General features: G+C 43.3%; 1 protein-coding gene across 2 annotated transcripts in view; it reads left to right on the top strand.

Annotated features, from left to right (window-relative positions):
• Window positions 1-21,282, top strand: part of ddx31 (DEAD-box helicase 31) — a 92,378-nt gene that overhangs the window by 57,303 nt on the left and 13,793 nt on the right. The window contains exons 18-19 of one of the 2 annotated variants that reach the window (XM_033049098.1): window positions 1,599-1,707; window positions 13,988-14,171. In XM_033049098.1, the coding sequence (XP_032904989.1) occupies window positions 1,599-1,707; window positions 13,988-14,171 (293 nt within the window). Of the gene's footprint in view, window positions 1-1,598; window positions 1,708-13,987; window positions 14,172-21,282 lie in introns of those variants that run through there. The other variant, XM_033049100.1, reaches the window with a different exon arrangement.

Genomic DNA, 21,282 nt, shown 5'->3' with positions numbered 1-21,282 from the left:
CAAAACAGAAATAAAGATAATTACCAGGGACTAGGAAGATTGGATTGGACCAACAGATACATTAAAACGGTAATTGCATTTTGTTTAGGATGCGGCTAATCATATTTCTCATGACACTGAAGGAGGTCATTTGGCCCAACATGTCAATGCCAGCTCTCCGAGCAATCCCATAAATCCTTTTCCCCACTTAATTCCTTGTAACATATTCTCGCTCACATGTTCATTAGCTCACATGTCTCCTAACACCCACTTACACCAGAAGTAATTTACAGTGGCTAATTAACTTGCAATTCAATGCATCTTTGGGATGGGGGAGTTCTTTCAGGAAGAATATGCAAATTCCACACCCAACACTGGAGGTCAGGATCAACCGGCATTGTGATTACTTCAGAAGATTTATTTTTCCTCCAAAATGAAAAACAAATTAATTTGTTATGTAATTGTAGGGGGAAGTGAAAGAGCATCCATTTTGAATTCATGATCTCAAATCAAGGCGTTAATAAGGTGTTGTGCAATATTGTAGACTGCGGTGAAAAACGACCTTAACTAGGCCACAATGTGCTTTGTAAATCATGGTGTAAATGTGATTGATCAGTGTGCTATGTTGCATCTTGCACTGGAAGTGATTGTGCCATTGTCAGACTCATTTAAATCAGAATTGTGTGTGTGTGTCTTAAATCCCACACTCTATCCCAGACAAATATCACTTGCAAGTCTGTAATTAGACCCGATTTCTACTGAAATCCACAGCAAGCTCTTGGCTCTTGGTGGAGCCCATCCTCAATATAGAAGTCGTTATTAGAATTCTCAGAGCTTTCCATCCGTCAACCCTCCTGATCTATTCGAAGACGTGTAACACATTGTATACAATATCTAGCTCGGGGTTTGGCAGCTGAATCTGTGTTTGTTCAGTGCTCATAAGGATTTCCACTTTTATTTGGTACTGGCCGCCGAGTTCAATCTCATGCCAGCAACTGTTACACTTTCTCATTAATTTTAAACAGTAAAAACGAAAGAAAAAACATACCTTCCATTATTAAAACTTTATTCCTTTAATAACATGATGCTGGGTCCTCAGGGAAAGGTCAATCATCCTCTAAAAAGTAATTTGACATTCATATTAAAAGCCAGGAAATTATTGGAGTGCTGGATAGAATCTATTGCCGTCCACAAATAACACCAAGCTGTCTTATTCAACGTGATCTTTAGCTACATTATATTATTTCTTTTCAGTAAAATTGAAAGGATTAACCCACATGGCCCTTTGTGATTATTCTGTAATTTTCTTGTTATTAAATCTGTTATAAACCCATCCATTATTTCTCATTGAAATGCTCCTTGTTTAGTTAACCCTTCCAGGTCTGCAGTGTTATTTGTCAATTAGAATGAAAGACCAAAACTAATTATGATTTTAGTTTTAAATGCTCACAAGAGTACGGACTGAAAAGATTTGGGGCTTCTCTGTAAATTTATTTTAGAAATGAGATTATTACCACAGATGTTGCAAGGTGGATAACCCAGGTGTATTCTGCAAGTTTCAAAAATAAATGAACTTAAATAGTTAATGAGCTCTTTTTTTCCCCCTTATGCACATACAGTTGGATGGTGCTATTTTGCAGGAAGTAAGGGAATCGGCAACAGCCTTGCAAAGAGTGTATGAGACCTTCGTGCATTCAACCAAAGAAAATCTTCTGCAAGCTAAGAAAGGTCAGCTCACATCTACAGCTCTTTGGTTATAACCCGGCAGACTCATTGGGCATTAGCAAATGAGGGATGCAGTTTTTTAATAACTGGAGACTTTGGGTTATTGAAGAAACTAACACTCTCTTTCATAAACAAACAAAATGTGGAATGGTATTAATTTCTCAGCATTCTAAATCAAAAAAACTGAAGAGGGAATAATAAAAATTGTAATAAATTCACATCAGCACCAAACAGCTAATTAGTTAATTTAGACTGATCTCATCAAATCTCTGGATACAGTCATTATTTGTTTAAGTCTTGTGGATTTTCCCCCATCTTATATTGTTAGTACTGAATAAGCTGTTTGATCTATTGCTCAAATTACTCAACTGACAATTTTCGCAACTGTAGTACCTCAAATTACACAAAACTTCCTATTGGATTATACCTTAGTTATAATCTTTTGGCACATTGTGATCTAAATTGGAAGACTTTGTTTCTACACAGTACAGGTAAGTCAAAGAAGTTTATCTTGGTTTATAATATACAATAGCCGTGGAAGCTATAGAACATTGAACAGTACATCACACGAACAGGTTCTTTGACCCACAATGTCTGTGCCGAACATGATGCTAATATAAACTAATATCATCTGTCTGCACATGCTCGATATACCTCCATTCCCTGCATATCTGTTAATGATCCAAGATGATTTTGTCATATTTCTGTTTTATTTATTGTGCCAGATAAAGAGCGAGAGAGAGAGAGAAAATGAGAGGAAGGGGTGCCAACTTTAAAAAAAATATTCTATATCACATTTAAAAACAACTCTCATTGACCAAAGTGCTTTACATCAATGCAGGTACTAACGTGCTACAAACAATGGTACACAGATCTAACAATACATATAGAAATACATACATACAGCGCTCCCTCAGAGGACCTCAAGAAACGCTTGTGAGTACAAATAGGTTTTAAGTCTAGACTTAAAGGAGTCGATGGAGGGGGCAGTTCTGCTGAGAAGATGGATGCTGTTCCACAGTCTAGGTGCTGCAACCGCAAAAGTGCGGTCGCCCCTGAGCTTAAACCTGGACCGCGGGATAGTCAGTAGCCCCAAGTCGGCCGACCTGAGGGAACTGGAGGTAGAATGGTGGGTTAGAAGATTTTTGATATAGGTGGGGGCAAGCCCGTTAAGGGCTTTGTATACATATAGGAGGAGCTTGAAGTTGATTCTGTACCATACTGGGAGCCAGTGGAGCGAGGTCAGAATTGGGGTGATGTGGTCCCTTTTACGAGTACCCGTCTGAGGTCTTGCTGTGGCGTTTTGGACCAATTGCAGGCGGAACAGGGATGATTGGCTGATGCCAGCGTATAGGGAGTTGCAGTAATCAAGGCGGGAGAAGATGAACGCATGGCTGATTTTGTCAAGGTCGTCGAATTGGAGGAATGGTTTGATTTTAGCTATGGTACGAAGCTGGAAGAAACTAGCTTTTAACACAGCATTGACTTGTTTGTCAAACTTTAATACGGAGTCAAATGTGATGCCAAGGTTTTTGACGTGCGGTTTGAGTAAGGAGTTGGGCTTCCAAGGCTGCCTGCTATCGTTTTGACGGAGTCCAAGGGGCCGAGTAGGATGACCTCAGACTTGCTCTCGTTTAGTTGGAGGAAGTTTTGCGCCACCCAACACTTTCGAGGCAGTGCATAAGGCTGAGTAGATTTGATCGGTTGTTGGGTTTCAGGGGGAGATGGAGCTGTGTATCGTCTGCATAGCAGTGGAAAGAAATGCCGTGCCTTTGTATGACTTGACCGAGGGGGAGCATATACAGAGAGAAGAGAATGGGGTCTAGGACGGAGCCTTGTGGAACCCTGCTGCAAAGACTAGCTGGGGAAGAGAAAGAGTTGCCTATGTTGGTAGAGAAACTCCTATCTTTGAGGTAGGAAACGAACCAGCTCAGGGCAGTGCCATCAACACCAACCCCGTGCCGGAGACGGTCTATTAGGATTGTGTGGTCCACTGTATCAAACGCTGCGCTGAGGTTGAGAAGGAGCAGGATTGCTCAGTCGCCGGAGTCGATGGCGACAAGCAGGTCGTTGTGTACCTTCAACAAGGTAGACTCTGTGCTGTTGTGGGCCCTGGAACCTGATTGGAAACTTTCCAGGATGGTATTTTGGTGTAGGTAAGGCATTAGTTGATTTAGAATTACCTTTTCAAGGACTTTTGAAAGGAAAGGCAGTTTGGAAATAGGTCTGTAGTTGCTAAGCAAGGTGGGGTCTAGGTTAGGTTTTTTTCAGGAGGGGCTGGACCACCACGTGCTTGACACAGGTTGGAACAGTGCCAGTGGCCAGAGAACTGTTGATGATAGAGAGGATGCTGGGACCGGCTATTGCAATTACATCCTTCAGAAGGGCAGTGGGGACAACGTCGAGGGGGCAGGTTGCATAGTGGAGACCAGCTTTACAAGGGAGGGAACTTACCACCCCCCCCCCCCCCCATCCCAACTTTGCACTTGGATAGATATGGCTGATTACAGAGAGTCAGCATGGTTCTTTACAGGAGAGATCGTGTCTTTGATTGCGTTTTTTGAATAAGGTTGACAAGAGCAAGCACGTAGACATTGGCTATATGGACTTCAGCAAAGTCTTTGATAAGGTTCCATGTGGTGGGCTGCTCTGGAAGGTGAGATTGCATGGGATCCAGTGAGAGCTACTGACTGGATACACAATTAGCATCATTGAAGGAAGCAGATGGTGGTGGTAGAAGGTTGTTTTTCAGACTAGCGGCCTGTGACTAGTGGTGTGCCTCAGGGATCGATGCTGGCCCCATTGCTGTTTGTGGTTTCCATCAATGATTTGGATGAGAAAGTACAAAGTATGAATAGCGAGTTTGCAGATAGCATTAGAATAAGTGGTATCACGGACAGTGAAGATGACTATCAAAATTATAGCAGGATCTTGATCAGCTGGGCAACTGGACTGAGAAATGGCTAATGCAGGGAAGTGCAAAATATTGCATTTGGAGAAGTCAAACCAGGGCAGGTTCTTCACAGTGAATGGTAGGGCCCTGGGAAGTGTTATAGAGCAGAGACAAATAGGACTACAGATGCATAGTTCCCTGAACGTGGCATCAATTGTAGATAGTGTGGTAAAGAAGGCGTCTGATACATTGGCCGTTAGGGAGTGTATTGAAAAGAGAAATTGGAATGTTATCTTACAGTTGTGCGTGACATTGGTGAGGCAGCATTAGGAATACTGTGTTCAGTTTCAGTCACCCAGCTATAGGAAGGATATCATTAAACTAGAAAGAGTACAGAGAAGATTTACAAGGATGTTGCCAGAACTTGAGGATAAGAGTTATAGCGAGAATTTGGGCAGACTCAAACTTGATTCCTTGGAGCGCAGGAGGCTGACGGGTTATCTTATAGATATGTATAAAATCATGAGGGGAACAGACAGGGTGAATGGACAGAGTATTTTCCGAAGGGTAGGGGAACCATGAACTAGAGGACATGGGTTTAAGGTGAGAGGGGGAAGATTTAATAGGAACCGGAGGAGCAACATTTCACTCAGACGGTGGTGTGTGTATGGAACGAGCTGCCAGAGGTGGCAACTACTATAACAGTATTTAAAAGGCACTTGGACAGGTACATGGGTAGGAAAAGGTTTAGAGGGATATGATCAAACACAGCCAAATCGGACTAGCTTTGGATTCAGAAGTCGGATGTACAAAGAGACGTGGGAGTGCTAGTGCAAGATTCCAAAAAGGTTAATTTGCAGGTTGAATCAGTAGTAAGGAAGGCAAATGCAATGTTAGTATTTATTTCGAGAGGACTAGAGTATAAAAGCTGGGACGTAAAGCATTATAAAGCACATTTGGAGTATGTGAGCAGATTTGGGCCCCATATTTGAGGAGGGTTGTGCTGGCATTAAAGAGGATCCAGAGGAGGTTTACGAGGATGATCGTGGGGATGATAGGGTTATTGTATGATAAGCGTTTGACAGCTCTGGGCATGTACTCACTGGAAGGTTGAGGAGGAATCTCATAGAATCTCACCGTATAACGAAAGGCATGAATAGAGTGGAGGTGGAGAGGATGTTTCCACTAGTGGGAGAGTCTAGGACCAGAGGACATGGCCTCAAAATAAAAGGACGTACCTTTAGAAAAGAGATAAGAATGAATTTCTTCAGTCAGTGGGTGGTGAATCTGGAATTCATTGCCACAGATGGATATAGAGGCCAAGTCTTTGGGTATTTTAAAGCGGAGATTGGCAGGTACTTAATTAGTAAGTGAGAAGGCAAGAGAATGGGGGGAGAAGAGGAAAAAAAAGATCAGCCATGAATGATTGGTGGAGTAGACTCGATGGGCCAAATGGACTAATTCTGCTCCTATGACTTATTGACAGAGGGGGAAACCATGGACGTGTTGGGCTGAAGGGCCAGTTTCTGTGGCGTATGACTCCACCACCACCACATGGACAGTTTTAGTATAAAATCTCCTGAATTTAAACCAGGTGATATCTTCTGCAAGAAATTTGATTTTAGATCAGTATGTGAAAGAGGAGAAAATAAAACCAACAAGGTGGCACAGAAATGTAATTGCGTTTACAATCAACTCAACAATTTTTTTGATAGGATGCTGCACTAATTGATACGGGTCCATTCTTCTTGAGATTCGGACTCGCAGATCACAGATGGGGCTTCAGATTTGTGCTTTTTATGAAGGCATGGTAGCTAATTTTGTTGGTGACATGGTGATAGGTAGCAATGTAAGTAGTGAAGAGGACATAAGCGATCTACAAAGAAATATTGGAACATTGAGATTTCAAGAGAATCAAGAGTGATTTGTTGTCATATGTACAGAAACAGAACAATTAAATTCTTTCTTGCAGCTGCACATTTATTCAAAGGCATAAAATCCTCACTGGAGATATGGAGAGGATGATTCCTCTTGTGGAAGAATCTAGAAGGAATAAGGTGTTGCTGATTTACGACAGACGTGGGGCTGTGATTCTTCAAAGTTTCCCAAAAATGGTGGAAGCAAAGTTTTAAAATATTTTTTGGCAGTGGTAAATTGGTACTTGATTAGCATGAGAGTGAAGGATTTCCATTGATAGACAGGAATACATATTAGATAAAAGTGGTACATTATTTAAGGTGTGTATTTATTCCTAAACAGCAAAACCCAGGGAAGACATTGTCTTTCAATTAAAAATACAAACTGCAAATGCTCAAAATTTAAAGTTAAAAACAGAAAATGCTGGAAATGCTCTGCAGATCATGCTGCATCTGTGGAATCAGAAATATAACCAACATTCCACTTTCCTTCCTCCATCTATCCTTTGCCATCTGACATACATAGTGAGCTGACAGAAAAGAAAAACTTATTGTAACTCTTGCCCTCATGAATGAATTTCCTCCCAAAATACTCCTCTCATGTTCATGACGCAGGCAATGTGTAGAGTTCCTTTTGCTGCCCAGATACTCAGACATACAGACATTGAACTGAGACTGCAGACCAAATGAATGGTTCATTTACGCATTAAACACTTTATTATCCCGGGGAGCCTCGTAAGCCTGATCCATCCGCTGAACAAACGTGCCCCCGCCAACCAGAATGCGCTCCGGTAGGCCCGACCCGCCCCACAGGCCTCCCAGGGGACTGCGGAAAAGCCAGGCAGTGAGGCCTGTCTGGGCCGAAGGAGCCTCGGTGGCGATGGGATCCTCGGCGGCAATGGGAGCCTTGAGGCCTCGCCATAGGCGGCATTGGGGCCTTGGCGGCAGCGTGAGCCTCGGCAGCGACGGAAGCCTCGGCAGCGATGAGAGAGCCTCGGCTGCGGTGGGGCCTCGCGATCGACCCGCGATCAGCGGTCGATGAGCATGAGGGGGAAGGGAAGACAATGGGGACCCGGCGTGGGGGGACCGTTGTCAAGCACAATGGGGACCCAGCGTGAGGGGACCATGCTGAGGAACGGTGGTAGAACAAAGGGGGACCCTCTGTGGGGAGGGGGGCACTCTAGTTTTGGAATCCTCTGCCCAGGGGGCAAGTCTGCATTTGTTTTGTTCATTCATTCCAGTTAAGGCGCTGTGCACACGGCAGGCAGCCAACAGTTACTTGTCTTTTTTTCACTTTAAATTCAAGTTTTTGTGACTTGGCAGACCAATTTCCCACCGGGGATGAATAAAGTTTTATTGTGGTAAAGGTGCATAAGCTAATATATTGGTAACTTAAACCTGGTTATTTACTGTAAAGTGAAGTAAAGTTGAATTTGCTGGAAATTTGTTGTCTCTACTGACCCTTCTTGTAATATCTGACTAGAAAATCGTTCACTTCTCATCCTGACCATCGCTTTCCTTAACGAGTGCATGTGTGCGATAAAAAGGTGAATGAATTATTTAAGTGCTTCGAAGGCAATGCAGCTTTAACTTAGATAGTATTGATCTGATATAAGTACACTTTTCCTTGTAAACAGAGCTTTAAAATATTCCCTGGGACCTGGCAGCCACAAATCCATAAAATGACACATTTTATTACAGTTCATAAACACTGATGTGCTGCTACTCTCGCTCAATTCTACTTAAACTTTGTGCAAACAGGTATTCAGCTGAAGTTCTGTGCAGTAAAAATTGCCTGTGGCTATGGTCGATCTTTTATTGTTAATTGTGTTTTCTCAGTCTACCATTTAGACCCGATTTTCAACAAGCTGTTTCGTATTAAATTGTAGTTCTTTCTTACTATAACTCTATCTCTTAAGCAGTGATCCAATTCACATTTAGTGGGATACTGAATTCCCTGAATTCTTCGTATTCCAGATGTGTGTACTTTTACTCATTTACATTATTTACAGTTTTAGTGTACGCAGTGCTCCAAGTGGTTAGACTGAACTTGGAGTAGTGTGTACAGGTCAGGTTGCCATATTAAAGGAAGGATGTGGTTGCCATGGAGATTCACCAGGATGTTGCCTGTATTTGAGGACTTGGTTATGGGAAAGCTTGGATCGACTGGGCTTATTTGCCCTGGAGCAAAAGAGCCTAACAGATGACCTGATGGAGGCATATAAAATTATATGTGGCATAGACAGGGTAAATATGCAGAATACGTTTCCCATGAGGGAAGAAGATTAGACTTTATTGCCTTCCATCACAGCGAGGAATGTGGAATCCGCTGTGGTGGATGTTTATGTTAACTTTTATGTAGTTGTGTGTCTTGTTGCTTTTTTTAGTATGGCTTTCTGGTAATTGTGTTTCACTGTCCCTTAATTGGTACATGTGACATTAAACTGACCTTGAAACTTTGAAACCTTGATATTAGTATCCAAAACAAGAGATCATAGGTGTAAAGTGAGAGGAAGGAGCATTTTAAGGGAGTTTCTTTACAGTGAAAGTGGTTGATATCAGGAACTTATGCAAGAGGAGGTGGTGGAGAAGCTATGTTTGAGCCATTTAGCTAAGCACATTTAGACAATGTGTAGAAAGATATGAACCCCGTGGGGGCAAATAGATTTGTTATAGATGAGCAAAAAAATAGTGGATACTGCAAGAACAAGACATTTTTTCTTATACTATGGCACAATATTTGTGTGAATCTGCTTCAGGGATTCACTTACTGCTCTAGCAGGCATTTTTCCTTTGAACAGGTAGCATGGCCAGGCAAGGTAAATTAACTATACACAGAGTGGGCTCTCAGCTGTAGACTCATTTGGTAGCTGATTTTGTACTAGTTTAGATTGTGACTTCAGATTACAAATAACTGGATTGATGCTTTAGTCCAATACCAATTTTGCAAGAATAAATCAATCAGGACTTTAATCCTATTTCAAATGACTTAGAAGGTGATCATTTTGGCCCATCACGTCTGCAGAGATTTAAAGCCTCATAGCCTCACTAATTTTGTGTCCTGTAACCTATTGTTCCCATGTTCCCATGTACTCCCTTCAGATACCACCAGCCACCTGCACTAGTAGCAATATATAGTTGGCAATTGACCTACCAGCCCCCATGTCTTTGGCATGTAAGGGAAAAACAATGCAATCACAGGGAGACTGTGTAGACTCCACACAGACAGTACTAGATTGAACCTGTGACATAGAACTGTGAAGTTACGATGTAAAAAACAAATGCAGGAGAAGGCTGTTTTTCCCTTTCTACCTGTTTTACCATTCGTTAATATTATAGCTGATCTTTTATTTCAACACCATCTTCCCATACCTTCCCCACATCCCTTAAATGAAATCAATGGATGTCAGGATATTTTGAATGAATCTAATGGCCAAACCTCCAAAGCCATTATGGGAACAGAATTTCAACGGTTCACCACCTGGTGCATGAGGATATTTATCTCTCTTGTTCTGATTGGCCTACCCCTTATTATTGCTTCTGCACTGCTCAGTCCTGTATCCAGCTATTTGCCTTAAAGGAATTTTGAACGTCTGACTGCTTCATCATTCTTTCAAACTCCTGAGGATACAAGCCTAGTTTACTTAATAATTCCATGTAGAGAAAACCTACCATCTCTTCACTGCACTGCATCTAGGTAATGAGACCAAAACTGCATATGATATTTCAGTGTTTTCCCTCATCCATGCTTTGACAAATTCTAAAGTCCTCCCAATCCTTGAGCTATTTTCTGTCTCTTCCTTCGTCTTGGAGTCATAGAACCAAATAGTACAGAGAACAAAACCTTCGACCCAACTCACCCATGCCAACCAAGATGACCCATCTAAGCTAATCCCATTTGCCCATGTTTGGCCCATATCACTCTAATCCTTTCCTATCCATGTACATCTCCAATTGTCTTTGAAATGCTGTTATAGTACCTTCCTCAACTGCCTCCTCTGACAGCTAGTTCCATGTACCCACCTCACTCTGAGTGAAAACGTTGCCCCGCATGTTAATATTAACTCTTTCCTCTCTCACCTTAAACTTATGTCCTCTGGTTCTTGATTCTCCTATCAAGGTTTTGAAACACCTCTATAAGATTGTCTCTCAGCCTCCTGCGCTCCAAAGAAGAAAGTTCTAGCCTGTCCAATCTCTCCCTGATTAAATTGTGAAGGTATGAAGCCCTCAGGCCCTCAAGTCATTGCTACATCCTCGCAAATTTTCTCAGCCCTCTTTCCAGCTTAAATCGTAATGCTGTTTTTAGTTTATCCTGTCATTGGGTGTATCACTTTTCCTATTGGATTTTTGTGCCTCAACGAAAATATTTGTTCCCGTGCAAATTATGCAAAATGTAAAATTCCAATGGATTATGGTCAGTCATCTTTAAAGTTACCTTTTCCATAAGATTATCTATTAACCCTATTTGCATAAAATGAGATCTACAAAGGTTTTCCTTAGTTAATTTCTCCATCTGAAGAAGAAAACCATCTATCCATGAATTCAACTTCCACTCTATTGCCACTGGCTTGGCATGTCATTATCCACAATTGTTGGCTGCCATGTTTCCTACATGATAACAACTACCCATATTATAATGCAAGTGGAGAGTGTTTTCATTATTATGTGGAACTTCAGTCCAGTCTGATTAGGAGCTAGTTGATTCCTCCATTTGATTTTTTTTTTGCTGCTATAGGGAATATGGTCCTAGAAAAGGTTAAACCGGGAGAATCATAGTCACAGCATGGTGGCCAGTCCCTTTTGCACAACTTGTCCATGACGACCAAGATGTCCCATATAAGCTAGTTCCATTTGCTTGCCCATATCCCTCATATCCCTCGAAACCTCTCCTTTCCATCTAACTGTCCAAGTGTCTTTCAAATACTCTTATAGTATCTGCCTCATTTACTACCTCCAGCAGCTCATTCCACATACCCTCTACCCCCTGAGTGTAAAAGTTGCACCTCAGGTTCATATTAAATCTTCCCCATCTCACTTAAACCTATCTTCTGTTTTTTAATTCACCAATCCCATTCACCCTATCTATATACATCAGGTTTTTATATGCACCCCTCAGCTCCGACTAAAATCCTAGCCTGTCCAACCTCCCCCTATAGCTCAGCCCCTCTAGTCCTAGCCACATCCTGGTAGATATTCTCTGCAGCTTAACGACATTCATCGTATAGCATGGTGTCCAAAATTGAACCCTCCACTGAACCCAAAATTGAATGGTCTGGCCTCGTCAATGTCTTTTTCAGCTGCAAGTTATGGTCAGGGACCTTTTAGACCCAGACATACAGATAAAATGTATTCCCCTTTTTAAAAGTCTTCATTTTATCCATAAAAAAAAAAAAAATCCTATTACAAATTACATGCCCTCATTTATAATTTAGATTGTCTTATGTCATTTAGAATGGTGGTACCGTGTTTATAAAATAGAACTAGACCAAGTGCAGACCCGTTGGGTCTGTTCCCCCAACGTGCGGTTGTGGAGGGAGGCGGCACGCAGCGTCACACACACTAACTATCCCCCCCCCTCCCCCGCACTCATGCTAATTACCCCCTTGATATATTAATATTATTAATTTGCCCCTTTTACCCCATAACCACCCTATCTACTGACGCATAGCCCCCAACTTAGTCACATCTAGAGAGGGGGGGGGGCGAGGCGGGCGGGGGTAGAGAGTGAGGGCGGAGAGAGAAGGGGCAGAGGCAGAGAGAGAGAGACAGACACAGAGAGAGGGGCAAGAGGTATAGGGGGGTGGAGAGGAGGATAAGAGGGAGCGTGGGTGAGGGGGGGAAAGGTGGGAGAGGAGAGCGAGGGTGAGAGTGAGGGGAGAGAGGGGGTGCTGAGAGGGGAGGAGGAGAGGTGGGGAGCAGGGAGGGAGGGTGGAGGGAAGGGGGTAGGGGTGTGTGGAGGGGAGGGGAGGGGGTTTAGGGGAGGAAGGTTGGGGAGGGGAGGGGGGGAGAGGAGGAGGGGGGGAGAAGAGAGGAGAGGAGAGGGGGGAGAGGAGAGGGGGGGAGAGGAGAGGGGGGGAGAGGAGAGGGGGGGCGGAGAGGAGAGGGGGGGAGAGGAGAGGGGGGGGAGAGGAGAGGGGGGGGGAGAGGAGAGGAGGGGGGGGGGGAGAGGAGAGGAGAGGGGGGGGGAGAGGAGAGGAGAGGGGGGGGAGAGGAGAGGGGGGGGGAGAGGAGAGGAGAGGGGGGGAGAAGAGAGAGGAGAGGGGGGGGGAGAAGAGAGGAGAGGGGGGGAGAAAGAGAGAGGGGGGAGAAGAGAGGGGGGGGGAGAGGAGATGGGAGGGGGGAAGAGGAGAGGGGGGAGGGAAGAGGAGAGGGGGGGGGAAGAGGAGAGGGGGGGGAAGAGGAGAGGGGGGGGGGAAGAGGAGAGGGGGGGGGAGGAGGAGAGGGGGGGGGAGAGGAGAGGGGGGGGGAAGAGGAGAGGGGGGGGGAAGAGGAGAGGGGGGGGGAAGAGGAGAGGGGGGGGAAGAGGAGAGGGGGGGGAAGAGGAGAGGGGGGAGAGGAGAGGGGGGGGAAGAGGAGAGGGGGGGGAAGAGGAGAGGGGGGGGAAGAGGAGAGGGGGGGGGAAGAGGAGAGGGGGGGAAGAGGAGAGGGGGGGGAAGAGGAGAGGGGGGGGAAGAGGAGAGGGGGGGGAAGAGGAGAGGGGGGGGGAAGAGGAGAGGGGGGGGGAAGAGGAGAGGGGGGGGAAGAGGAGAGGGGGGGGGAGAGGAGAGGGGGGGGGGAGAGGAGAGGGGGGGGGAAGAGGAGAGGGGGGGGAAGAGGAGAGGGGGGGGAAAGAGGAGAGGGGGGGGAAAGAGGAGAGGGGGGGGAAAGAGGAGAGGGGGGGGAAGAGGAGAGGGGGGGGGAAGAGCAGAGGGGGGGGAAGAGGACACATTCTGCAAGCGTTTTAGAACCACTAAGGACACTTACATTTGAGTAGACATGTGTTCGGTGTTATTCACAGCTCAGAGAAACGTGACCCTCTGCCTTCCTCCAGCTTGCAGACACTGATTGAGGCACACCACTTCCTGGTTTTATAGTCCCTCCCCCCTGCCGCCAGCAGGGGCAGCAGAGAGAATGGGGAATTTTGTGAAATCATTAATATCTCTGTCATTTTTCATCGACGGGAAAAATCCTCGGCACACATACGGCAGAGGGGGGCTCTGAGCAAGGTGGCCAAAAATGACGGCCGTAGGTGGCGGCGTTCTCTCGGAAATCGCAGCACAGATGGCCAAAACCGGTCAAGAACAGACTTTTAGTAATATAGATGTTTATTTACTTACATTTGCAGCAATAATTGATAACTGATGGAATGATATTTCATTTCTGAAAATTTTAAATTTTCATTGCTGGGGAGCTTATATGGCAGAAATAAAGAGATATCACACATAAATTTTCCACAGTGACTAATTCCTAATCATATTGTTAAATTGTTCTTCAGCATTGCAGTCATCCATTCGAGCATATGCCACGTATCCAGCAAATCTAAAGCAGATCTTTCACGTGAAATCTCTTCACCTTGGGCACGCTGCCAAAAGCTTTGGACTTCGAGATGCACCACAGAAGCTGAGTGTCACAATAATGGCCAATCAGCAGAAGAAGAATCTTAAACCAAAAATGAAGAGGTAAGGTCCTTAACTGCTTGAGTTCATTTTTGTGATTACCGGTAGTTTGGGTATTGTGCATTCATTGTGTAGTTCAGCTTCAGATGTATCCAGTTGTCTGTAATAAACCAGGGCCGAAGCCATAAATTCAGTTGGAAATAAAACAGCTAATTGTTCTACGGGAAGTATTTTAGATCTACTTGGGAAAATTAAATATTGTTTCAGAATTTTTATTGTTGTACTATCAATGGAACCTTTCGGTTTTGAATAATCTAGTTTTGCACTTTTGTCTATCCTGATCAAATGAAATTGTTATCCTATTCCTGGGATTAATTTGAATGGTCTCTGAAATCTCTGCATAATTTTATCATCTCTGTTTAATTTTTACAAATCCAGTTGATAATTTTGCTTGCCTACAACTCGCGGTTGCAAAGTAAATCATGAGATATTTCTTTGTTCTGAATTCTGCAGGCTGTATTGTAACATTACATGCCTCGGGATGAAGAGAGTAAAAGCCCTCTGGATTTGAGTTCTCTGCTATTGTTTTGGCAGAAATTCCAATTGCACACATAAACGAGGGTTTTAGTTCAGTATCTACTAAAAGTCGGGGAAATTCTCTTCCAAGAAACTCTACTAACGATGACTGAACAGAGTACATTGAGGATATTCTCCCTTGTGCACATTTAAGATGGGTCGATATTCCTGCCCTGGGGCTAGGTGAAGGATTGCTGGTCATCTCTGTTATATCCAGCCACCCATATCTGCAGGAGAGAACTGTGGCACTTATGAGTGGAGTCCTTTTCTATCGGGATCCAGAATACCTGGAACTTACCAGTGTTAGCTGGAATGCACTTATTCTGACTTGCATACATGTGTGTCATAGATGTTTTATGCACAAGTTTATGCCAGGCATGCTGATGAATTCAATAGCTGCTACAATAAACACTCTGCTTGTCTGCAAGCAGTTGCAAACCTTTCTCCCTCCTGGATAGGTCTTACAGATCCATTATGGATTTATTTATTTTTTGTCATTTTTCAGTAGTATATGTTTAATAAATGTATGAACTAAATAAATGTATGGCTGCCTTTGTCCTACAAGGGGAAAAGAAACAACTGCCAAGATTAATTGGTGCAGGGGATTGGAATATTGCTCTTTCATTTCTGGGATACTTACATTCAAGTGCAATCTAGATAGGGTTAATGAAAATCATAATCTTCCTATAAGTCTGAAATGTCATTCTTACTGAGTATGGCTCCATATTTCGACACAAGCATGTAACAAACTGCCATTCATTCAGAGCAACTACAACACAGTTTTTTGTGGTCCAACGGTGAATGTTTTATTGTAACCGGGGTTAAAATCAATAACAGTTTTAGAGTCCACATTAGTGTTGATGCTACATGCCCAAAATCATAATGCTCAATGTTCACACCCTGAATGGCAAAAATCAACACAAAGAACTAATTCACAAAGTGACAGCCAAATTTGTGGTCAGGTGTACCTTGGAAGAGATACATTTATTCACGATGGCCTAGATATTGGAAACCATTTTTGTAATTCTTCTCCAATCTACAAAATGGAAAATACAAGAAACATTCAGCAGGGCAGGCAGCATTGGTGGAAAGAGAAATAGTTATTTTTCAGGTTCAGGACCCTTCGACATGAAACATTAACTCTGTTTCTAGTTCCAGGGGTGCTGCCTGTTGGCCGGTTGGCTGCAGCATTTTCCTTTTTTGCAGTCTATTTTTAATTTGCATTATCAATTGGGCTATTTTAATTTTGCATACCCTAAAGTAACACCACAGATATTTCTGCACTGCTACAAGCCAAATTTGGATTGAGTTACCTAACAGGGTAAACATTGACTTTTCTTTCACGTGGTTTTGCATGGGTAGTAGAAGGCATGATCATCCAGATGTTCTACACTAGAAGACTACTCAAACTAGATTCATCACAGAGTCATACATTACAGGAACGAACCCTATCATCCAACTTAACCACGCTGACAAGGATGCTCCATCTAAGCTAGTCCCACTTGTCCATGTTTGACCTATATCCCTCTAAACCTTTTCTATCCATTTACTATAGTGAATTAGAAAGTGGGGATACCATAGAACTAGGGTGAACGGGTGATCCATGGTCAGCGTGGACTGAAGGGCCTATTTCCATGCCGAATCTCTAAACTAAACTAAAAAAACTACAATGTATTCTGCAAATGATCACTATGTTTGCTGTAGCACCATATACATCAGCATACCTAACATAAATATGTGCATAAAATATCTGCGAAGTAATGCCAGAAGTATAAAGAGCCCATTTCATATTCTCATCATGTGTCAAAAATCCACATTGAATTAAACTACGTATTTATAACAAACAGCAAAAGGACTCAGCACTGATCCCCAAAACACACCTCTGGTCGCAGGCCTCCAATCTGAAAAAATAACGCTCCACGCCTACCTTCTGATTTCCAGCACCACGCCATTTTTAATCCAGTTGGCTAGCTCATCCTGGTTCCCATGGGATCTAAACTTCCTCACCAGCCTGATGTGGGACCTTGTCAAAGACCTTGGTAAAGTCCATGTAGGTAATGTCTACCGCCCGGCAATCCTCTTGGTCATTCTTCAAAAAAGTCAATTATGGGTGAGTTTGAACAGTTTGAGGAAAAGGCTATGAACTCTTTATACATCACCTGAACATTCGTCTTGAATGAATGATGACACCTCCAAATATATAAAACAGCAAAATATTAAACCACGCCCTCTACACTGAACTGAAGTGTCATCACAGATTGAGTCCTGAGATCTTGATGAGGCTACAAATTCAGAGAGACGTTTATATTCAGCAGAAATCATACTATTCCTATTTTGAAAAAGTTAAATGTTAAAAATTTTCGGGAGTATTTTATCCAGATCTAGCACAAATGTACACAATGTTTTCCTCACTGCCATGCTGTGGAAATACAATTGCTCTGAATGAATTCACAAACTAAAAAGAGCTAGCAACAAAAATACCTCTCCAAGGAGCATATTGCACCTCACATCAAAGGAGATCTTTCATACTGGGTAAGTACTTCTGAAGAAAACCCAAGCTGGTTCTGAACATGCTGGTACAGAATACTAATTATTTATTTCACATGAAGAGGGGTGAGAAGCGAAAATCGCCTATGATCCATCAGTCTGATAATCTGTTCACTGGCTCCAGCTTGGAAACTTTGACTGTCATGACAACCTCTTTACTACCTATGACAATCACAGACAATTAGCTCTTGTCTATCATAAGGCATTGTCATGTATTGGATTTACTCACAGGCTGCCAGCCATAACTCTGTTTAAAAACAGTGCATTTCCTGCCTAAAATGCATATTGAGAAGACGTAATGTAAAAACATTTCAAGACACTAGTTGGTCTCCCATAGTGTTGCACAGGAGGTGCCCAGAGCAAGTGTGCTCTTTATATAGAATGGGATTGAGAAGCAGTACATAATTGGCCCAGGGTTACACATTTTAAAATTGTACAATTTATTCTTACTTTTTTTTATTATTTTAGTATCATTTCACTCCATGTGAGCTGTCAAGTCATAATTCACTTTCCCATTTTAAAGTCATCCTTGCTTGAAAGCTGAGAGTAAAAATTGGTTGGAGCAGGTGGATTTTATGGAGAACAGCGCTGAGATGGTGGAACATGACTGCTAGTAGAGGAGATTGTAATTAATAGCATTGCATCTTACTGTAAATCATTTCCATTATAACTGTGGGCTGCTGATGGGGAGAAAATGGTATTGTGACAAATATGTCACAGAAACATAGAAACATAGAAATTAGGTGCAGGAGTAGGCCATTCGGCCCTTCGAGCCTGCATCGCCATTCAATATGATCATGGCTGATCATCCAACTCAGTATCCCGTACCTGCCTTCTCTCCATACCCTCTGATCCCCTTAGCCACAAGGGCCACATCTAACTCCCTCTTAAATATAGCCAATGAACTGGCCTCGACTACCCTCTGTGGCAGAGAGTTCCAGAGATTCACCACTCTCTGTGTGAAAAAAGTTCTTCTCATCTCGGTTTTACAGATCAAATATTTTTAATATCAGTGGTGTGAAGTGTTTATGTCTGCATTTTTTGTTCATGTATTGATATGTTGTTGTAATAACTGTTCCAGCACATTGGACTATTTCGGGTCAGTAACTTCAATGCAGATGTTGACTCATTCACGGGGATTATTTATTAGAATACATAAAAGACTGATAGCGGCAGAAAACTATTACCATCGTTGCAGAAAACATTTGGAAGAGACACTGAGCCACGATTCATTATAACCAACCTTAAATGGAGAGATATCTGAGCTAACAAAACATTTGGGTGCCTTCAAAACTATAACTTGAAAGTCTTTATTCTCAGTATTTTGTAGAGTATTTTGATAAGCAATTTGGTACAGTCAAACTACAGGGATTCTGTGAACATTAAAATGTGCTCACAGAATAAATGCAGGTGAATGTTTGTACTTTTTAGATCATAGGTATTCTGTCGTTATTTTCATATAATTGATATAATTACACCTATCTCTTTTCATACCATTGTATCGTGTATTTTATTGCCAAGCCACTAACCCAATATTGATGAGGTGTGAGTTTTCAGAATACAGCCAAGGACAATAACTAGTATTACCATATTTTCTTGAATCTAGCCCTGATCACTGTTTATGGAATTGTGTGCATGTGTGGGTTATTAAGTGACATCAGACTTGGCCACAAAGTTAAGTTGTCCACAACAACATAGAGTCATATAACATGGAAACAGGCCATTCATCCCATCAAGTCAGCACTCTACTGATCCCATTTTATTCTCTCCACACTCCCCAAAGTTCCCCCAGATTCTATCACTCGCCCACATTAGGGGCAATTTCCAGCAGCCAATAACCTCCATACAAGGGAGGAAACCAGATTGCCCAGAAGAATTACGTGAAGTCACAGGGAGAATGTACAAACTCAACACCTGGCAATGGAAGGATTAACAATTACAATTTTAGACTTGAGATGTGGAGGCATGAATGAAGTGAGGTGTGTGGTTAGAGTGCGAGAGGCCCATCAACTGTGTACTGGAAGAGTCTAATCCAGTGATGTTAGACTCAGTAGCAAATGAGATGAATCAATACAATACTGAAGGTATAAATAAGTCAATGTGATGGAGGGGACGGGAACAAAATACCATTAAAAGATTGTGAACAATCTGATTTCAGCCTAATCTAGAGGCTGGGGAGGGGGCAGAGATTTGATTGGGAGAGAAAATTATAGCTATAGTTTTCTGAATGGTTAACTAGAATAAACTCCAGTAGATCCGTGATTTGTTAAGGACAAGCATTGACTACCAAGTGTCACTCTGGGGAAAATAAGAATTGGTAAAAATTGTGTATCTTAGTATTATCGGTATATAATATTTGCCTTGTAACTGCGGGTGATGTTCTGTTGAGGCAGCCAGGCTGCTGTCACACAGTTTCACAAATGAAGAGAGCAATTGTAAGATTAATTCTATCAAATGATAAGAAGTTACAATACTTTGTGAGTAAGTTAGGGAGGGCCATATCAGGAGAATAATAATAATAATAATAATAATAAATTTTATTTATGGGCGCCTTTCAAGAGTCTCAAGGACACCTTACAAAAATTTAGCAGGTAGATGAAAAACATGTAAGGGGAATGAAATAAATAGTAGAGACATGACTAGTACACAAAGTAAAGACAGAATTCAATTCAAAACACAATATGAGGCAATTAATGCACAGATGAAAAGGGAGGGGGACGTGGGGCTAAGGATAGGCAGAGGTGAAGAGATGGGTCTTGAGGCGGGACTGGAAGATGGTGAGGGACACGGAATTGCGGATCAGTTGGGGGAGGGAGTTCCAGAGCCTGGGAGCTGCCCTGGAGAAGGCTCTGTCCCCAAAACTGCGGAGGTTGGACTTGTGGATGGAGAGGAGACCGGCTGATGTGGATCTGAGGGACCGTGAGGGTTGGTAGGGGCAGAGGAGGTCAGTGAGATATGGGGGGGCCAGATGGTGGAGGGCTTTGTAGGTGAGGATAAGGATTTTGTAGGTGATCCGGTGGGAGATGGGAAGCCAGTGAAGTTGTTTGAGGACTGGAGTGATGTGATGCCAGGATTTGGTGTGGGTGATGAGTCGGGTGGCTGCGTTCTGGACCAGTTGGAGTCGGTTGATGTAGGTGGAGCTGATGCCACGGAGAAGTGAGTTGCAATAGTCCAGTCGGGAGGAGATGAAGGCAAGGATGAGAATGGTAGCATATCAGATTTTTTTTAACTAATTCTTGTATTTGAGCTGAGCTGGCAAACTCACCATTAATTGCCTATCCCTGGTTGCCCTGAAAAGGTTGCACTTAGGCTGGAGACCGGAGAGGTGTTGAGACCCTTGACATTATGCTCAGCTTGAACCATTGGCCTCAATATTTGATCAGGACTGGGGAAAAGGCTGGATGGAAAGAATTCTGGATGGGGATCTCGGAAGTTTAGGTTTCCCAGACTCCTTGCTGAGATTGTCTGCATGATATTTTATAACTGTTCTCGGAAGGTTTCTGCCCAGTGGGTAACCAGCTTGGCAGCCTGGCTGCCTGTTGGGCATGAAAACGGATGCCGGGTATGAGAGTTCAGGGAGAGAAAGGCATGGTGGTGATTGATGGGAAGTCTGATGTTCCTTGGAGGAGGAGGAGGTGAGGTTGGGGGGGGGGGGGGGGGGAGGAAGTGTGAGCGAGGGCATGTTGAAAACCATGGTGGAGGAAGAGGTTTTTAGGTCATTGGTGGTGGTAAGGTTGCCAGGGATTGTGGGGAATGTTGGGGGGGGGGGGTTATGGGAGGGGGTTTGTCAGGAGAGTCGGAGGTGAAGGGTTATGGCAGGAGAGGCATGGGTTGTGAAGTGAGGCAGAGGTGACTATGTTTATGATTGGGAGAACTCCTAACTTGGAGATTGTGTCTGCAGAGGCAATGGTTGAATTGGGGGAGTTGGAGATGGCAAGGTTGTCGGGGGGGATGGGGAGGGGGGGGATGTCTGGGGCGGCAGAGGTTGTGATAAGAGTCCGTGGTGATAGGATGGTGGAATGATGATGAGCATTTTCTGTCATGGCAGAAG

The sequence above is a fragment of the Amblyraja radiata genome, chromosome 32 (assembly GCF_010909765.2).
Source record: "Amblyraja radiata isolate CabotCenter1 chromosome 32, sAmbRad1.1.pri, whole genome shotgun sequence".
Classification (NCBI taxonomy): domain Eukaryota; kingdom Metazoa; phylum Chordata; class Chondrichthyes; order Rajiformes; family Rajidae; genus Amblyraja; species Amblyraja radiata.
This window is presented reverse-complemented; position numbering and strand designations above follow the sequence as displayed.